At 35.4% G+C, this 20,302-nt stretch overlaps 3 protein-coding genes across 6 annotated transcripts; all 3 read right to left on the bottom strand.

Moving 5' to 3' along the window:
• Positions 1-29: 29 nt before the first annotated feature.
• On the bottom strand, positions 30-7,538 carry LOC106655049. Of its 3 annotated transcripts, XM_014375236.2 has the most exons (6): positions 7,331-7,538; positions 7,135-7,236; positions 1,545-2,178; positions 896-1,409; positions 582-815; positions 35-503 (listed from the first exon to the last, which is right to left on the bottom strand). In XM_014375236.2, exons 3-6 carry the CDS (start codon positions 2,174-2,176, stop codon positions 420-422), a joined length of 1,464 nt encoding a protein of 487 aa, XP_014230722.1. In that variant the 5' UTR covers positions 2,177-2,178; positions 7,135-7,236; positions 7,331-7,538; the 3' UTR covers positions 35-419. The 3 variants fall into 3 exon arrangements, with proteins under 3 accessions (XP_023316207.1, XP_014230722.1, XP_014230721.1); XM_023460439.1 differs by lacking the exons at positions 7,135-7,236; positions 7,331-7,538 and adding an exon at positions 3,736-3,789 and having other exon boundaries at positions 30-503; XM_014375235.2 differs by having other exon boundaries at positions 7,135-7,538.
• Positions 7,539-10,018: 2,480 nt separating this feature from the next.
• On the bottom strand, positions 10,019-11,383 carry LOC106655140 (39S ribosomal protein L42, mitochondrial). Of its 2 annotated transcripts, none has more exons than XM_014375360.2 (2): positions 10,896-11,383; positions 10,019-10,691 (listed from the first exon to the last, which is right to left on the bottom strand). In XM_014375360.2, exon 2 carries the CDS (start codon positions 10,689-10,691, stop codon positions 10,344-10,346), a length of 348 nt encoding a protein of 115 aa, XP_014230846.1. In that variant the 5' UTR covers positions 10,896-11,383; the 3' UTR covers positions 10,019-10,343. The 2 variants fall into 2 exon arrangements, with proteins under 2 accessions (XP_014230846.1, XP_014230848.1); XM_014375362.2 differs by having other exon boundaries at positions 10,811-10,901.
• A 2,964-nt stretch (positions 11,384-14,347) lies between these two features.
• LOC106655253 (putative RNA-binding protein 15B) lies at positions 14,348-19,691 on the bottom strand. Its single transcript, XM_014375559.2, has 2 exons — positions 19,145-19,691; positions 14,348-17,056 (listed from the first exon to the last, which is right to left on the bottom strand). The coding sequence occupies exons 1-2, from the start codon at positions 19,270-19,272 to the stop codon at positions 14,893-14,895; spliced, it is 2,292 nt and encodes a 763-aa protein (XP_014231045.1). The 5' UTR covers positions 19,273-19,691; the 3' UTR covers positions 14,348-14,892.
• Between the last annotated feature and the right edge of the window lie 611 nt (positions 19,692-20,302).

Below are 20,302 nucleotides of genomic sequence, written 5' to 3'. Positions count from 1 at the left end.
ATACGTATAAACATTAAACAAGTCTATATCGAGCCTACTTGGTAAACTCGATTCACTCATCTTATGATTCAGAAGTACTCGTTTTACAGTCGTTATTTGCACTTAATTTAAAAAATAAATCAATAATTAATAACAGTCGTATCTTTTATAATAGCTATCGCACCTCGACATTATCATTATTTTTCCTACCAGTTAAAAATCTAATTTGAAAAGTACCTTTAATCTTTTACGCTGGAATCTTTTTAAACTTGCTAGTTTAAGTGAAAAGAAAATAATAATTGGTAAATTTTCGATCAGATTTAAATGAATTAATGAAAAAAATCGCCTCTGATCAGATCATCTGATCATTTTTGTTTGTGTTACATGATATTTAATACCGTCTCTTGATCGTTATTTGACACATTCAAACTCGGCATAACTCAAAGTTCATCGCTGTGTGGAAACTCTGTTGTTACTCGAATTTCTTCCTCGTGAAACAACGTGCAATCCGCTGGGTACTTGACCTGCAAGCAATTCGGTTTTTCAGTAAAAAGTCAATAAATCGCTGAAAAAATGTCAAGAGTCGAAATAGTTTGACTTACGAGGCAATTTTCGGTTTCTAGTATAGACGAATACAGGGACCAAAAATTGGCGTTGCTTTTGTTACTGATGGCCCAAGCAGCTGGGAAACTGGCTACTTTGGTTAATCCTACTCGAATGGATTCGTCGAGAGCTGGTTTAGACCCGTCGACTGGCGCTGGCCTGTGATTGATCGAGCACAAAATTTGCGCGGCACAATGCGGCATTTTCGATCCCCATTTGTAAGCGCGATAAGCCTAAAAACAAAGGACGCCAATCGTTAGGGTGATTTAAAATGTCGTGCACGCGATAATCGAGGTTCAATATCAGTACTTACTTTAAGGAGTGGAGCGATAAAACCATTGTTGATGGAGTCACTCAATTTATTGCTGAGCTCGCGAGCGTTGATTCGCGACATGATGAAGCCCTTTTCCGAAGCCAAGCTCATGAGCTCCTGTACGTAGGCGATGGCTGGTTTTACGTACTGATAGCTGTCGACGTTCATGTTCAAGTGACGCTTGGCCACGGCATTGATGAGCCTCGACAGACTCTCGGTAGGTCTGGTGGGCTCGAACATCACCGCTTTGGGATATCCTTGCGACTTGAGGAAACTGTTGCCGATAAACTGAGCCGTGGCGAGGTAGCGTTGCTGAACGGCTGGATCGGATACATGCGATATCCATTCGGCTACGAAACTCGTCAGTGAATTGATCCATCGCCGGCGAAGGGTGGGATTCTCGAAGCTCTCCATGATTTTCTCCCACTCGATGTTTCCATGTTCGTCGGTCATCGTTCCGACGATTTGGGCAAGGCCACTGTTTTTCCATAATGTCTGACCAAGTTCCGAGTTTCTAACAACAATAAATTGCTTTGTTATTTGTTCGTAGAATAAAAGCGTCATTTTTTTACATGAAAATCGTGTACAGAATTTCAGTTCAATAAATTTTTAATCGAAAATAAAAAACATGTTGATTGCATTTCAATACCTGAAATGGTCCCACATAAGATGGATGTTTTCAAGAATTGGCGGCATGTACCAAGAATGATCGGAATGGTCGGTGTGGCCGTTCTTATCGGTATTACCGCTGAAGGTATTCAAAACGAGTGGCAAAAGACCCATTACACCCTCGGCGTTGCCAGTTTGACCCATAAAGGCCGAAGCAATATTGATCATGCTGTTGAAATCGAAGCCTCCTTCCGAAGATTCAGCCGCATTCTCGTGATGCATCGATCTCTTTTGATGGGAATGCGAGGGGGAGGCCGCGGACGAAAGCGACGAAAGGCCACCGATGAGATTGCCGATCATCGACAGATCTATACCAGCGCCGGGTCCGCTATTCTGTCCAACTCCACTTTGGCCACCCTGGGTCGCGGCCATGAGACTTCCAATGCCCGAGATGATTTGTCCAAGACCGTCGGCGGATCCCTGCTTTCCTCCGTCGGATTGCATGAAAGCCTTGGCCACACCCTGCAGTCCGCCGATCGCTTCTTGGTTTTCGAGCAAAGCCGAGGCAGCCTCCATGAAGGCGTTCGTTGTGTCGTCTTCATGCTGGCCTATTACGCAGCTCGCGATCGCCAGAAAAACCAGCAGCTTACTTTTCCAAAATTTTATATTCATTTCTGTTGACAATAATATTCAAATTATTAGCAATTTTATCAGTAAAAACCAATATATAATTACATATTTGCAAAATTATTTAGCACGCTTAACATTTTTATAGACAGCAATATGATTTATAGACAGCGCATATACTGCTCTAAGTGAAGGGTAATTTCGATACATTCCTTGAAATACTACGAATGTATATTCATTATAATAATAATGATTCTTAGTAGTACGCGTTTGGATTGTATTATTCTCTACTCTATCTTCATTCACCAGCGGGTTGGGAAGCGATTTAGTGACGCGTTATTGCAAGTAATCTTCGTTATTTTAAATATTAAAAAATGGTAAAAGTGGAAAACACAGAAGGGGATGCGTGAAGTGTGCTAAGAATGTGGCTATAGTTATAATTTTGTTAATGTATTAAATATTTAAATTCATTCAAAGTTGAATATAATCTTAAACCATGTAAAGAATAATTAAACAATTTATTTAAAAAAATATTTTAAATTATTTTCAAAAGATTTTTATAATTTCTTTTTAAGAAAAATAAGCGTATCCGATGTATAAAAATGATCAGGAAATTAACGAAGTAAGTAGGACCAACCGATACTTGTTTACCCTTCCCAATTTACACTTACAAATTCAAATGGACAAACGGTAAATATCCGATTTCGAATTTCGTAACGAGTCAATAACCTCTGGCGCATGACCAGCAATTCCTACCGACGGCACAGAAAGCCGAAAAAAAGACCAAAGATAAAATCTTTGCACGCCGTACGAGCTTTATTCTCGTAAAATTCAAGCCCGTACCTACAAAGACACTCTATAAGTACTTGTACGCGAAAAAAAACCGGTCGATGCGATACATCATCGTTACCGAAGCGCTGCAATACTTAGGCCCCGCTGAGTTCGCACCAGCGCCCAAGTGCCGTTATGCGCTTACAACTCGCCACACACATACACACACGCACGCACACATACATATACATACACTTATACGCAGGAGCTCGCGAGCCTCCTCTTACGTTTGACGTTGGAAAAAAAAACAAGAGCGAGTGTCGTATTGTGGGTACAACGTCACGAGCCGAGGTCCGCTTGGAGGATCGTCGTTACAATAATAAGGAGTAGCAGCGAGCAAACTCGCGTAATGACGATGATTTCAGGATGTGCAAAAAAAGATCGAGCGCGCGAGGGAGAGAAAAAAAGAAAAACAAATATATTTTTTGGTACATGCAAGGCTGGCATTGTTATGATATGAATCAGAAGTACGAAATATTTTTTCTCCCCATCGCGCTATGAGTAAGAAATCATTAACGTCTTGGAAGGATGATTTTCGTTCTGCGAAAACCCGTAACAATTCTGCAAATGGACAGAATTACGGAGCCTCGAAATCGAAATGAATTTAGAGCTGCTCCAAACGTTAATTCAGAAAAGCAATGATCCGAACACGCCCAAAGTCATTATGCGATAGCGCATCATTGTCGTGCTCGCGTCATTATTACGTCTCGACGATGTGTAACCGCGCGGTATGCATGATGATGATGCGACCGAGAGATAACTTTATGGTATACCGTAAGCGGCATAAAATTGGTCTTCGCAGCAGCAGATGCAGTCGCAGTTGGAAAATATGCGCGCGAGCCCGTACAAGAGGACGATAGGAGGATTTTTCATGGGCGAGTTGATTCTTATTTTCTCTCTAACGGTACTAAATAATATCGAGTAACCCCACTGGAATTCTGGCGCCTATCGAGATAACGCAAATTCACGTGGCAAAAGTTTCGTTTATTGACCCAATAATTGTCATCTTATTTACTCGGGGACCGATAATATTACATTTTTTTATCCGTTTCCTTTTCTTTAACGATTATAGTCAAAGTTTTGAGGATCGTAAAAAACGTGAACGTTAACCTACTTCCTGCAAAAACTACTCGAGGCAAAATTAGTCGGTCGCGATAAAAATTAGTCGACGTTATATGCTTATCGGACTAATAAGTATGTAAATATATCCTTCTACGATTCTAATACTTGAAATACAACAATGCTAAAAGTGGAGGAAAAATGTCTTTTGACTAGAAAAAATTCGATTTCTTATCGCATAGGTTTTTTTTGTATTTTTTACCCACCGTTAGAGGAAGTGCTTTTCATATCGGATACCTATCGTGTCGATAAGCTTAAACCTTGGCTTTAATACCAATATACTTGTTATTTTCATACGTAAAATAATTATTTTCATAAACAAATTATATTGATCTAGTTTATTTTTTTGAATTTGTGAACAAAGACTTTGGTAAAAGAGCTGAAAAATGTTTACTTATTATTATAATTATACAAAAAATTAAACTGTCATGAGCATGAAATAAAATAAGAACGGAAGTATAATTATTACATACTTTTATTGTGCATTTTTAAATAACATGACTCACTTGTATTTATATATAGGTTCCAATATTCATGACGATTTATTCAACAAATGTAAATAATGATTGAATAATGATGTTCTGAGAAATTTTTCGAACTAAAAAATAGAATTTACTAAGTAAAAAAGAACGAGTGAATCGAATATCACAATTATCATGTAATTTTAGCAGAAAAATTTTCGTTTTATATATATTTTTTTTCCTGTCCACTAAAACATGAAGTTGAAATATCAAGTAAATTCAAAACTCAGTCATCTAATATTTTTGATACCCAATATTGAGCTTTCCTTTCTTTGATTTCACTTTTTCCAAGTAAATCAGCGGCTTTATAGAAAAGAAATGTCATTTTCGAATCACTTTCGAAAAATCAAAATGTATAGAAACTTTTAAAATACTACGTTTTGATAAAAAGTGTACTGTATGTAAAATAAACAGCAGGTTTGAGCACCTAAATAGAGCATATAGGCCATTTGCGATTTAAATTCTACAGTAATAGCAAATTTTTTGAAAAATGATCTCTGATTGAATTCAAAGTCCCCGTGAACGTATCAGAGTATTTTCATGTCGAAGGTAAAATAAAAATATGTTTAATCCAACTGCGTAGTAACTTTAAAATCTTTCGTCTATTGGTGTTTTCTCATTCTTGCACTCTTGATTAAAAAAACGCGCATCGAACTATATACTTTATGGTAGAATTTGAAAGTAAAAACAGGTAAGAGAAAATTTTGGAGGTACGGAGTGTCATTGAAGAAGATCCTAAATATGAGGTACCGTAACTTGCGGTATTTGTGAATTGTTGACCATCAGGTACCATATAATATGTCGTACACCGTTCGGCACCTTACATCCCTTCAGTTCTCTTTTCATTTATTTGGTCTTGTGCCTGTTTTGCTGTAGCTTTTTTTTCGCTCTCTCCTTTCTTTCTTTCTTTCTCTCTCTCTTTCTTCTTCACTTTTTCTTGTTTTCGTATTGTATACAACGCCTTATTTGAATTCTTTCTCCGCATGAATAAGTGGCAAACGAATGAACGAAATTCCGAAGAATCGTGCCCTTCGCCAAAACGGACCAAGAAAGTCAACGCGTAAATGTCGAACAAACCATCATTAGTATTTTTTCCTCCCCAATTTCTATGATTTATACTTGAAGATAAAAAAATCTCGACTTTACGATACAGTCTTAAAAGTTGGAAGATGCAGCAAGTATTAAGATTCTCTTCGGAGGGGAACAAAAAAAGGGTGCAAGATAAAAAAGAAAGTCGTTCATAATGAAAGTATGCAGCAGGTATGTGCGCATGCCCGTGATCGTTAAAGAAATTGCACGGGAGATGAGCCAGACGCGCGCCGTGCATACACGTAACTTCAATGACCTTCGTTTGCTGCGCGCAATTCGTTTGACGGGCGGTACATAACTTTTTAGCTCCTCGCTGCATTTAACACGGATATGCATTTGCGCGATGTATACGTAGATGTCAAGGCGCGAAACAAGACAGTTATACGTACTTTATAATAATAATCCTTAACATTGAAATTATATCACGGCAACGGTTATGCAGACCTGCTGGTGTATAGATCACGACGTGGACACTTGAACGCGTTGCATACCAATCCTCGCGCGGGAGGTGTGCATTACTTTATGCAGCAAGTTTATGCATATTAGGATGACTTTTATTTCCCAAGCTGCTTAGAATCTCGCTTTATTGTTTTTTATCAACAGAGTAACATGAAAAAATCATGACTCCACCTTATTGTTAGTCTTAAGGAAACATTATTATAGCTAGTGCCACGGGTCGATAAAATCAATTTTCATATTTCCAAAAAGTCTTCAAGAACAACGGAAAAATTTACAATAATATTTCAACTAATTCTAAGACTTTTTTCCTTTGCAATTTTTCTTTACATTCGTTTATTTTCTAAATAAAAATAGCAAAGAGCGAAAAATTGTTTGAATTATCCGGAGAATACGTGCGATTTTTTTAAAGATTTTATCACTACGGGGTTGAATTTTGCATCGATGCTTTTTGTGTACGATAATCTCTCTCCGGCCGGTAAGGACAAAAAAGAAATACTGTAATAAGTGCAACTGCGCGCTACAGATCTAAATCTTATGCTCCATACTGGAATCTGTAAGTGTATAGAGAATCGTCTTCCAAGCAGTTATTAGTGACGCGAACTCTTCGGTAAATATGGGCAGCCTTGAGACTCGTTGCTCAGACTGCTCGCGCAGCAGAGCGTTGGTCGCATATGCACACGTCCACCGGTGCGACGCGATTCATGACAGCAATGTACCAGAGTCCGAATAAACCGAGCCCACCTAATTGATGTCTACGCGCTATGACTATTACGAACAGTTACGAATTTTCATGTCATCGAACCGCGATTACTGGCGGAACCGAGTACCGATACCGATCCCTCGAGTTCTCATAGCGACCGATTTCCCAACGACTCGTCCATTTTACCTGACAGCATTACGCGAATATCTTGGGCATTATCACCGATCGTTATTGAGTATGACAGAAGATTATATGCATCGGAAGAATAGGGTTCAGTGACCTACCTGCACTCCGTCTCTCTCTCTCTGTCTCACACCGATTTATATCCGCTGAGGTGCTGACTCGAGGCTGGCCAGTATAACGTGGCTAAGCTGCTGGACGAGGTGCTAAAAATTAGGATTGAAGAACTAGACTGGAAGCCAAGAGAGCCGTAGTCGCGAACGAGCGCTAGCTGCTCAACTAAATTGTTGAAATTCGTACCACACGCCGCGGCGGCTCCTGGTTTACGAGAATAAACTCCGTGCTGCGACTTTGGGTAGTTATTGCGCAAAGACTGGTGCACTACTGTGTGACTTGGGCTTAGGCTCCACGAGCACGCCCGATTATGCCAGTGTACGTGTGTATTCTATAAGTGTATATATTATTGTAGCTCGGCGAAGGAAAGAAAGTAGAGGAGGTATACGCAGCGAGCGAGCGCCGAGCATTACGGCTCGCCGAGGACCAACGGTAAAACCCCACGGCACCCAGAGTCACTCACCTGCGCGAACGAAGGAGATGGCATACCAAGCAGCGTACGCAGCAGCAGGGATAGCGCCGATACACACCGATACAGTGCGCGCACACCTACCAAGCAGCGTGTAGTACACAGAGCCATACACGCTCAGCGGCTACAAGCGGCTGCTGCTGCTGCTGCCGCCGCAGAATGAGACATGGGAGGGAAGAGAAATGCTTCTCTCTTTAGCCCCCCCCCCATCCTTGCAAAGAATGACGGTGTATACTCTTTGCAGGTGAAAAGAAAAAAGAACATTTTCCCACTGTAGATACAGATATGCTAATGGTAATAATTATGCTGCTCGTGATTTCTAATACCAAACAGATTCGTCCCCAAATTTTTATCTCCGTTTCGAATTTTACCAAGATTCGCCTAATGTTCGGATCGTAAATCTAACTTTTTATTCATACTTTTCTTCTTATTTTCTAATTTCTTTCATTTCAGAATATGAATTCGAGATATGTTTTATACATGAAAATGAATTCGATTTTTGTTGATTTTTTAGATTCCAGAGATTGTATTTTAAATTGAAACTTCACCACTTAAATTACAACAATAGGATTAAGACAGGTATAATCGAAATTACTTTGGTGCAACAATGAAAAAATGTACTTTCAAACTGTATTCCGCTGAATCAACAAATGTAAAACTGTCAAAAGCGAATTTTAAAAGTACCGATTTTTACCATCATTTCAACAAAGTCAAATAAACGAAGTTGATTTCGTGTTCGAAATTTCTAATACAAAAAATCATTCTAATTTTTTTTTAATCATTACATAGCAGTTGTTCATTGGTTTACTTTTGCATCGTCTTATATTGTTAATTTTGCAAGTAAATACTAAATTCATGAGTAATGTTGCAAAGAGTTTTTAAATACTTTAGACTTCAGAATCTGGTGTTTGAATACAAGAACATGAATATGCGGCCTCTCAAATAAAATAAATTAACCTCTAATTAGCAAAGAAGTTTAATTTTGAATTGATATTATTTTAGAAACAAAATAATAATGTATAAATGAAAAAATTTTAATTCCAGCAATTGTAAACTTAAAGGAATAATACATTACCTAACTGAAGCGATAGGTTTGGACACATGTCAGTTTGCATTGATACTTGTGCGAAATAGCCAACCCCCGCAATTGCGTAATTGCGGAGAAAAATTTTTTTTTCAAAATTTTTTTCAGAGGAGGAGGAAATTATTATTCCCTTTTTCTAATTTTTTTTACACGTTAATCATCACATCTCAATAAGTATCAACGTACAAAGTATACTATGCACCAGTTGAGAAATTTTTCAAGTGCCTCTTACATAGCATTAGACTGGCTCAAAAAATCTAAGATCTTCAAAACATCCTTTTATTAATATTAATGTTTTCGATTTCCCGAAATATGAAGCTCCTATGAATTTCATGGAGTATTCAATAATTGGATAGGTTTTTCAATAACTTTTTCAATGCTTTTTTAAGGATAAAAAAATTCCGTAATTTTACTGAGATACAGCTGTTTTTGTAAGTTGAAATATTCAATAATTCTGCTTCACTCGAGTTCTTAAAAAAACTCGTCCTTCGCTTTTGTTCTTTATTATGTTCCGAGGAAACTGTTGATGCTACTGAGCCCAAATTGCGTAAATATTACCCCCAGTGAAGTTAGCTAAACATTTTTTTTTAAATTTATTTAAGTGCGAAATTCTTAACATGTTACAGTATAACAAGCGGTAAAAATTACAGAAGTATCGATCCAGGTTTTTTCGAATTAAAATGCCAACCAGCAACCAAAACGTCAAGTACAAATTTTTAATTTCTACACGAAATTTTATTCTTGAAAGTATTAGCAATTAAAAAATGTATCAAAAAAATCGATTTTAAAAAGTTGCAAACTAGAATTTTACTTTATTTTACCTTTAAAATCTTCAAATGAGAAGTTCGGTATTACATCTCCGTTTTATTCAAGATAGAGTCTTCAATATACAATTTGAGAAATTTTCTTGGGGCCAAAATATAATGCCAAATATATCATTTGACTTACAGGAAACATTGGTTGATCAGCATGGTCAAATCAATTGTTGCTTGTGAGTCTCATAAAAGTTCTCATAGAAGCTTCATTAATTTTTCTTACAAAAAGGTCTCGTAACACCCCTGATGATTGAAATAATGATCACATAGTAGCATACTTGCGAGGTGATGTAAGAAGATTGAAAGTATATAAGAGTATTTCAAAAACCAAGTTAAATTCATTCAACCATATTGCCTTAACTTTCATTTTAATAATTTTTATGATTGTTACTTTGTAAATTATATTGAAATTTTTATGTCTATTAGTTAAGAAAACCATTCGATTTAGAGTAGCTGGATTTAGTACATCCCATAATAAGGTCCAATAAAATGATAACTTCACTATATCCTCTTTAAAAAGTAAAATTTTAATCATCTAGTACCTTATAATATAATTACTTAATGTATTTGCTGAATAATTATGCCAAATTTGAAATATTTACTTGTGAATATATTAATTAAGTCTTTTTTATGAGTGACAAAGCTTTTAATTGTATTTGTAAATACAAGATTTTACATGAACAGACTTAAGAATATAATTTTTCTCAAAAACATTTGATAGATCATGATATATCATTATTTGATATTAAATGTTAAAAGAAAAGAACAAAAAATGAAATTTTAATATTAAATAAAAATGATTCATTAAAAACTTTGGTATTTACAAATATCTTACAAATATGGTCTATCAGGCAACGTAGTTTTAGCTTTCTTGGACCGAGCTCTGGGATACCATCTGTGTTTGGTGGTATATGTAAGTTTTGCAAGTTCATGTGGTGTCATTTTTGGATTGGTTTTATGAAACACTGATTTAATTTCGGCTTCTCCAATTTTCAAAACAGATGTAGGTTTTGGAATCATTGGTGGCAATGGTTTCGAACATTCATAAGGAAATGGTTGCTCTGGATGCCAGCTTACCACCATGCTATCATCCATAAAAACAACTAATTCTGGCGGCAGCTTACTGTACGTACGATTAGATAATCGAATGGCATTGAATATTCTTCTTCCAACATTCATCTATTAAATAATAAATTTTTATTAGAAGCAGAAAATTTAATCGTTATTTTCATTGAAATTCAAATAGTTTATTCAAAGTCACTTTTAAAAAAATAAAATGATGAGGTTAGCTTAATTACAATTTAATTGCTTTTTATGACCCTTTGATGATCTTAACTATTTCATAATGCAGTCTAATTTAACAGGTACTTGTACTATGCTTACTTTGTCAACCACAATTTTCAGTTAATCTTTTACTATAAAGTAAATTTTATAAATTACAGCAGCTTTTTAGAATGCTTCCCGCAAATGCATCTTCTTTTAACCTCTGTGCAGTCGTCTGCTAGTGCTCAGCCCCACTCATGCTATGCATATATATTATCCAGACATGGCCGGTTACTGTCATATATAGACCAAGATACAAACATTTTTTTTCAATCGACATAAAAACATAGTAACTACTTACGGTTTTTTATGTAACCCTAGTGTTCTTCAGCTATATACAAAATTAATTTCTATAATTAATTTGTAGGGTTCCAAAAATAATAAAAATAAGCCTTGAATATTATTTCAACTTATAATTTTTGTTTCAAGAAAATTAAATGTAAAGCACATATGTCTCATTATTAGACCTTGATTTTTCCTTATTTTGTTGAATAATCATTATATATGAACCCTTTTGATAATTTAATAGATTATTTTTTATAAGAACAGACTTTTCAAGGCCTGAAAAAACCTTTCAATTAATATTTTATCTTTTTACACAAGATGAGTTCCTTTACTGTTGACTTTACAAAGTAGCTATGTTGAACATATTTTACTTAAGGAGATATAGAAGCTAGCCAAAATATCAAAATTTCAATCTAGTTTTTTGAAATTTCTACAGTATATTTTGCCAAAAGACTCTATGGCGACCTTAAGAACATCAAAATGAAAGTTGCCATAGAGCCTTTTCGAGAATTATTCAGGAGAAGTTTCAGAAAACTGGATTGAAATTTTGATATTTTGGCGGGCTTCTATATCTCCTTAAAAAAGTAAACTGGTTGATACAGTATAAAAGTGATCATGTAGAGTAAAATATCTAATTTTTGGAAATAGGAGATTCATGGAAAATTTTTTTACTTTTTGTTGCTCTTCACAGCTATTTACCATGACTGCATTGAAAATATACCTTACAGTACAAAAGATTATGAACTTTCACTTGAAAAGTTCAAGTAGATACTTGCATTTTCAATCATAGTAGCTATTTTTAGAGCTTAAATATTGGAACAGAAATGTATTGGGTAAAGAATTAATGTCAAGCCACACCAGTCATCTAAATGTTTTCCTTTCAACTTCCATCTAGTTACTGGACTTATTCAAAATTAATTTTCAGAACAATTTAAAATATTCAACATTTTTCCCAAAATATAATGGTTAAAAATATATTCAACTAATACTGTCCAAAAATTAGCTAATGACCAATTACTAGTAGTTTTGTCCTGTATTACAACCTCATGTACAGTAACGTTAAATCTATCTAGTCCAACAGAGTGGTGGAACATGTATAAGCATAGGAAAGTATGGCGTTCCATCGAACACAATTACCACACAGATAGTATGTACACAAACAATATTTTCTGAAGTTTTGGGTTAAAAAATTGAATACTTGATTTATTCTAATGCAATTGATTTTAAAGAAAAATATACTCAGAAACCAACAGTAAGAGTTATGCTCATTGACAAAAAAAGTCCATTGATTATATATAGTAATGATCTGGTGTTGAAAAATAACTTCTTCACTTTTATTTAAAAATGCTTTATAAATAGTTATTTCAAAAAATATTATGAAGGAGAGGATCAAGTTTTTGAAAGAAATAAATACATTAAATGCATATTTTTTGAAATTCACATAATTTATTAAAAAATTGGACTTTTAGAATATTTTGAGTGTTAATTTATACAGGTATACATGGGAATATAAGTATAATTACAGTAATTTTTCTGAAACAGAAAAAACTGCATCCACAAAATTTTTCTGTTTTATACTCACCAATTAGATTCAAGAGATATCTTTGTAATTATTTATTATGTTATGTGGCCATTAGCACTAAATACACATGTGCTTCTTGATTCTCAAATTTCATTTTCTTTAATAGTCATATATATTTGGGCTCAACTTCATTATTAGTTGATTTGTCAAATAAATTTTTTTTTAAATGTCAAGTACTGTAAATTATGAGCTTCGAAAGAAAAATGCACTGATAAAAATTAAAAACCACAAAAATTTTAAGTTTTTCAGTTATGCAATTCAAAGAAACAAATTTTATGAAAAAATATCATTGCACATCACACTAAGAAATTATACAAATTGATATAGCTTGACAGAGTTTCACATTAGCACCTTCAGTCACATATAACTGAATTAAAAAGTTTTGAAATTTTTAAAAACTGTAAACATCATCTGGAAAGTTCATATAACATTCAACTTTTTTTTCAAAACACAGAAATATATATCTAAAGGAGTAAATATTTGGTGGTTTTAAATAATAAAGTAATGCACAATTTTATTTCAATGCAAAATGAAATCTATTTTCTTCTAATCACCACAAGTACACTGATTAGCACTCCACCTTGGTTTGCATCGGAATATGCAGGGATTAAAAGTTTCCACAATTTTTTTAAAGTAATTAAGAATAATAAACAAGTGAAAATTTTTTGGTACTTTTGACCTTCATATTCAGAAGCAAAAACACAAACACTTACATCACTTGACACAATATTTTTGATTCCAAAGTGAAACATATTTAAGTGAAACTTTTATGAATAATGTCACATAGCACTTTTCCTGTGAATAACAATTACACTAAATCTGTAATTACATTAACTTACTTATATCCTGTAAAATAAAATCAAAATTTTAATGGCATAAATTTCCTTCCATAGGCTTACTTAGATCATAAAACCATTTTAGCATTTTTTATTATTATAGCCATAGTTTGAAGAGTTTTTGCTAACTTGATGAATAATGTAAAGAATTAATCTTACGGCTACATCTGCAGAATTTAAATTAAAAGTACGTTTTACATTTTATAACTAAATTTTTATATTTTTCAATTGACATTAACTGTAGCATAAATAATCTTAAATTTTGTTTAATTAGTATTTTTTTTTTAGTAAAGGACATGATTACAATGTAAAGTATGCCTTGATAAAATTTAAGATACTTCATATACAAGAAAATCAAACAACTTTTTTCTACATTGAAATTATTTGAAATACAAATTTTACAAAACCTTTAATTAATTTATATCAGTGAAATGATTTTTTAAATTAACTTCTGAAAAAATGAAGTATTTAAAAATTATTATATTCTCCTAATAATTATTTATCTTAATATAACAGCGAATTATGAATGTTATAAGATTTTTGCTACATTTTACTTTTTTGAATTATCATTCAAGATACATTTCCTATTTATGGAAGCTTAATGATGCTATGGATATAACAATATCTACATTAAATTCTGTGAAATATAAGTCTGCAGGTAATATGGTGCACTAGCACCATGTCAGCAATGAACTGTCATATCTACAATTATTTTCCTTTTTATATATTTTATCTGACTCATTTCATATATATTTTTAAAATCATGATCAGGTGAAAAAAAATTTTAAAAAAAATTTTGAATCAAACCATATTTTTAGAAAGTCATCAAAATTAAATTGTTTATTTCAGAGCTTAAGGCATTGTAAATTACAGGTTATCTATTAAAAATTATACCAGTTTTTGTTTATTAGTAATCTTTGCATTAAACTAACATAGGTATAGTGATTGGATAATTTTTTTATCCCAATAAATAATAAAAAATATTTTTATCAAATTTGTTAAGTTTTCATATTTTTTTTATATATAGTAGTTACAGCTAATTTTTAAAATTAATTGATAAATGTTATAATCATATAATCATTCTATTTACATGTTCAATAGTTACGTAATTACCAAGTTGAGTTTGGTATCTGTAGCTTTTTTACAACATATTATTTGGACTTTAATATAAACAAAAGCTATACTTGATTTTTTATCTTTATCTGTCATTACTTATGATAAGTACTGTATGAGATGATACAGCTTTGCAAAATGTTCAATCTTTGAAATATTTGCTTATTCAGTAAATAGTACCTTTGTTAGAGTTTCCATCTTTCATGATCATCAAACTATATTAAAAAAATTATGTAGACATTTAAGCGCTACCACCTTTCACAACGACAATAACAAGATGAAGATCTTCTTTGAGCCCCTCTTCACTAAGATTTGGACATGTGCGTTTTAGTAGTTCAGTAGAAAATGCACAAGGAGGAAAAGCATATAAAACCCCAGTACTTTCTGTATCCTTATTTAGTAAAGAAATAACACCAGCTGCCTCTTTTTGTTTGAGATAAGATACAAGATTGCGAAGCGGCCTGGTTTGTACATTTGCATCGTCATTTGTAACACTAGTGCTTGATCCAGAAAGTCCTAAAAATATTGCGTGGGAGCTCGCCGATTGCATACGCTTTGACACATCCTCTAGTTTGGGCGGATCAAGCCTAAGACGCTGTGTAATTCTGAGCATATGTTTTCCATCTTCGTCTTTCATAAGGGCATCAATAATTTCAGTGTCACCGCTTGTTAAATGGAATTTGGCTGGGAATAAACTGTTCTTTAGAATCAGAGCACCCTGCCAATTCGCAACCGATTTACGGGCAACGTCACTAAGAGTACGCGAACTGTTCAACATTCCACCCCGCGTATTTTCAGAGTCCGAGTCGCTATCAGCTGGTCGTCTTCTTGGGGAACGAGAGTGTGATCTATCTACACCTGGTTCACGAGACAATGACCTTCTTCGCGGACCATCGTAATCGGCTTCTGGTCTGTAGGGATCTTCCCTTGGATAACCACCATCGGGATAACCACCCCGGTAAGCACCCCTGCGTCCTCCTCTTCCTTCATGGTAAGCACCGCGTCCTCTAAAACTTCTTGCTCCATAAGTGGCATCAGTTTCACCACCGTAAGGATCATAACCTGGATCATATTCACCACGAGGTCTGAACTCTGCGGTTTCTTCAGGGTATGGTCTAGGCCTAAATCCAGCACTAGGAGTCACATCAGCAAAGTCGACGCGCAAGCGGCGTTCTGGACCACCAAGAGGAAAGCCTCGCATTTCCTTTACAGCAGCTTGAGCTGCATCGATTGAATCGTAAAGAATATAAGCAGTCGTATCACCTTTAATGTAATCGATCTTTTTGATAGCTCCGAAACGATCAAATTCACGTTCTAATTGAGCAATTGAAGTCCAGGGACCTAGACCACCTACCCAAATACGAGTGGTTGGAGTGGCTTTTCCGTAGCCAATCTTACATTGAAACTTCCCAATGTACTGCCCAGAAAGTTCAACTTTACAACGGTGAGCCATATCCAGAGTTTGAAAACGCACGAAGGCGTAAGCATTACCTGTACCTGGTGGTGGTCTTTTGATATCTATATCATCCACTATTCCGTACTTGCCAAAAATACGGCGCAGTTCGTCTTCGGTGATGTTAATTTCCAAATTACCGGCAAATAAAGTTCGAGTAGCCAGAGGATCATCCTCTGGTTGAACATGGTGCAGATAATTTGGGAATTTGTCTTTCTTGTTTTCAACACGCTCAAAACCATGAGCAGGATGTCTGACCATCATGTGCCTGGGAGGTCCGTAGTGTCCGTGGGGTGGACCTGGATGTACGTGGGGTGGTCCATGGTGCAAAGGTGGTCGAACAAACTCATGATGCGGTGGTGGAATCGCTTCTCTGCGCAGGTCACGAGGAGGCAACGCAACAGGAGGTCCGTAAACTCCTCGATCATAGCGTTCAACTGGTCTATGTCGATCAGTCGGTCCTGGGGATCTTGAGTAGGCATATCTATCGTACTCGGGCGGAGAAATAGACCGAGGTCGGCGATAAGCTGCCGTCTCTGGCCGCTCGTACACCGATTCCACGGGGCAAAGCTTGTCATAAATGGGTATGCGGGGTTTAGCATACTTGGCATCGCGAGCATCCTCGTGGTTGCGGAAGCAGACATAAGCAATAGGCTCATCCAAGTTGTGCGAAATACGGATAGAAAATTCACCAAATTTTTTATACTCTCGATAAATAGTTTCCTTGATTGCTTCATCACTTGCTTTAGGATGTATACCTGAGATGCATAAAACTTTGTAATAACTTGGACGTTCGGCTGGAACTTCACGGGGTGGCCTTGGAGGATATTCTTCACGATGAGAGCTGGATTCAATGTACCGAGATCTTGGAGGTGGTGATGGACTTCTTGCACCACGACTACGACGACGTACACGTTCTGGGGTGACACGTTCGTCACTTGAGTCATCGTACCTAAAGAAAAATATTTTATTACTTTATTGTTCTTTCTCAATTAATAGATAAAGATTATAAACTTGAATTTATGAGTGAATGGTTTTCAAGTGCCAATTAAATGCCTATAGGTACTGTTTATGAAAATCATTCATCATTGGACTGATGGAATCACATCGAGTTCTAATATAAATTTTTTTAGCTATAAATGATGGTATGGATCTATTATTAAGAATATTTTTATCATGAAATGGACCATTTAAATTTTCATACTGTATTTAATTTTTTACTTCAACGATAATTGATATGGAATTAGTATTAATTAAAATAATTAACTTAGTTAGTGTGGAAGTAAAAAAATTTCATCAGTTAATTTTTTGCAAAAGTAACTAAATAAATTTGGTGCAATGAGTGTTTTTATAGCAAAATTTTTGAATAAATAATACAAAGATAGAATGAATGATCTAAATATTAAAAAATAAATATTGAAAAATATAAATTTTATAGCTGATAAGGGTCTTGAAAGATGAAGCTAATATTAATAATAATATGAAACCCAAATATTTTTATAAAAATAAATATTGTATAATTTGAACGATAAAAATTTAAAAGTGGATAAAAAAGTTAAAAAAATTGAATGAGAAGTGAATAGATGTTTGTAATAGAAATTCATATTATATAATGATGGAAATGTGCTATTGTAATTCTGAAACTGCATACAGCAGCATAGTGAGTTAGTTAAACCCATAAATATAAAGATATGTATGTGTATGAAAGCATACTTCTACATGCACATACATACATAAATATTCATGTACTAATAATATTGTTCTGTACAACTTGTTTACCATAGAGATGTACTAGCAGTATATACGTACTTTTTTGAAAGTTAAATCTCAGCCTGAACAAACACAAAACTAACAAGGCGTTCAACACACCATTTACAAACACTAAACTGAAACTTTAATGTAATAAAAAGATGGTAAACTGGTAGTACGTTATCTTTTCATATTACACTATCAAAAATCAACTACTTGCTCTCTTCACAAACAGCACTAAACCCAGAATATTTTGTAGACACATCAAAGAACTTTCAATTGAAATATTTAAGCACTCTCTATCTTAGCATCACAAGAACATGGATTTCAACACTATAATCATGAGGAAACTTACATCACGACTATTAAAATTTTTATTAGAAATCAGCAGATAATATTGCACCTAGCACTTGAACGTAATTTTCTTGCTTCTCTCACACTAAAAACCATAACAATTAACACAAGAATGATCAATCGGTAAACGAATTTTTTTAGGCACAATCAGTGATGATGATTCAAACTTCTCAAAAATTCAGCGTTGGCTCGGGCGAACATATAACGGGCTCATTGTATATATGAACTATACATATACACACGCTCCAATACATTGCTACGCCTAATATAGCCCGCGCCACGATTCCGTATTAGCAGTTTGGACTCTCGAGGCATCAGAATACAGCGTGTACGTGTAAGTGTGTTTGAGTGTGTGTGTATGTGTGTGTGTAAAACGACGCGTATACATTCACTTATAGTGTCGTGCACGAAAGTAGGGAAAACGAAGGAGAGGTAGCTTCGAGATCCAAAATGGTCGTCGTCGTGTGTATAAAGAAGCACTGAATGGCAATTGGCACAAACTAACGCGCACACTCACTCACACACCGGCCACAAAATTCATCGAGATTTTTTCGCGCAATCTATTAGCTTACAATCACGCCGCAATGTTAATTACTCGCATAAGTTATCATCCACAAACGAAGAAATGAAAGTGAGAGAAGAACGCGTCTGACTTGGCGAATTATCGACAATCAGAGAGACGGAGTAAAAAAGAGACAAAGTCACACGCACGTTCGATTCAACTACTTTCCGTAATACTACATAGATAATGCGCGCGATCGTGAATTCGTCGGATGTTCATTGCGTTCACTGGATTTTTCATCATTCTAATCAATACTGCGACTCGCGCGTTATCGTAACACTTTTTTATCATAAACTTAGAACAACATAAACGAAGAAACAGCACTGAACAATACTCGGCTCTTTGGCGCTTTTGTTAACTGAAGAACACACTCACCGTCCTAACGAGGACCGGCCTCTCTTGGAACGTGGAGGCGGCGAGTCCCGACTCGAGCTTCGCTTCATGTTGTTGCGTATCTTCACCGTTATCTTATGTCTTCCTTCGTCTCTACCAAGCCCAATCATCAACGCAACTCTTTCACTTGCTGGAGCTGGTTTTCGCTAACTTCAGGGGCGAATTCGTGGACCACTCTCGTTATACGTCGTGCCTCTTCTGTCGGTTAACGCAGAAAAAGCTATGCGCATTGAACTAGCAGCACGCACTACCTGTATCTCGGTCTGGCGCGCGCGCTCTCTCTCTCACTCTCTATCTCCTTTCCACTTTTGACTTTTGAATAACCTTGCTAAACTGCTACTGCTGCTGTGGCAATGAATAAGACGATCATCGATTTACTCCCTGTAGTAAAGTCGACGTGTAAAGTCTAGACGAATGGAGTTGATCCAGAGCGTACGCACTACTGACCGGACCCGGAACACTTAGTCAGTCAGTTATGGGCGTGCGTGCACGTTCAATATGCAGACTAACTATACCAGCTTACTTCAGAGCTTCGGGCAACAATGGCCGACGCGTGGAGAGCGGAATAATATTCCGGAAAGTCGACGCGCGATGCACAGTGTTCCGTGCGGACCGCGCGAATGGGTAGCTTCTTGCCTTCATTGTAGAAAATACATAAAAGTTTACGACTGCAGCGCTGAGAAAAGGCGGCGGCGTAAATGTCAAGTGACAGTCAATAACTGTGTTAAAGGATGTATCAGATGTATGGTATTACTCTTCTGTTACCTAACATTATCAGACGTTATCATCGCCGCTTTTTAAAACACAGCGCTCTCTCTACTATAAGCGTGACTCGTCACCCAAAGGGGGTTGTCTCTTTTCGAAATTGCTAAATCTAAATCCGAATGAAAGAAAAATTCGGTTCGTGGGTTTCCTCAGTGACCTATAAGAATTTAAATGTTTCAGATAAAGTATCATCAAGCTTTGCTTATTTAAAAATATATGTTAAATTAGAAGATCTGAAGTGGTACGATGTATATTGAGGAAATATTAACCAGAATTTTTCAGAGTTTCTCAACAAAATGTTTCCATGTTGAGATCATATAATTTTTAAGAGCGGGAATGTTACTCTAATTATCGGTAGATATAATATGGAAAACC

Source organism: Trichogramma pretiosum, unplaced genomic scaffold, assembly GCF_000599845.2.
Source record: "Trichogramma pretiosum strain Unisexual culture from Peru unplaced genomic scaffold, Tpre_2.0 scaffold50, whole genome shotgun sequence".
NCBI lineage: Eukaryota > Metazoa > Arthropoda > Insecta > Hymenoptera > Trichogrammatidae > Trichogramma > Trichogramma pretiosum.
Note: the sequence above shows the minus strand (reverse complement) of the source record. Positions and strands in the feature narration are given on the sequence as shown.

Coding starts and splice junctions, on each gene's coding strand:
- LOC106655049 (XM_014375235.2), bottom strand. CDS start 2,176: ATGAATATAAAATTTTGGAAAAGTAAGCTGCTGGTTTTTCTGGCGATC. Junction 816..895: donor TTATCGCTCCACTCCTTAAA/GTAAGTACTGAT, acceptor CTTTGTTTTTAG/GCTTATCGCGCTTACAAATG. Junction 504..581: donor TAGAAACCGAAAATTGCCTC/GTAAGTCAAACT, acceptor AATTGCTTGCAG/GTCAAGTACCCAGCGGATTG.
- LOC106655140 (XM_014375360.2), bottom strand. CDS start 10,691: ATGAATGTTGGAAGAAGAATATTCAATGCCATTCGATTATCTAATCGT.
- LOC106655253 (XM_014375559.2), bottom strand. CDS start 19,272: ATGATTGGGCTTGGTAGAGACGAAGGAAGACATAAGATAACGGTGAAG. Junction 17,057..19,144: donor GGCCGGTCCTCGTTAGGACG/GTGAGTGTGTTC, acceptor ATTTTTCTTTAG/GTACGATGACTCAAGTGACG.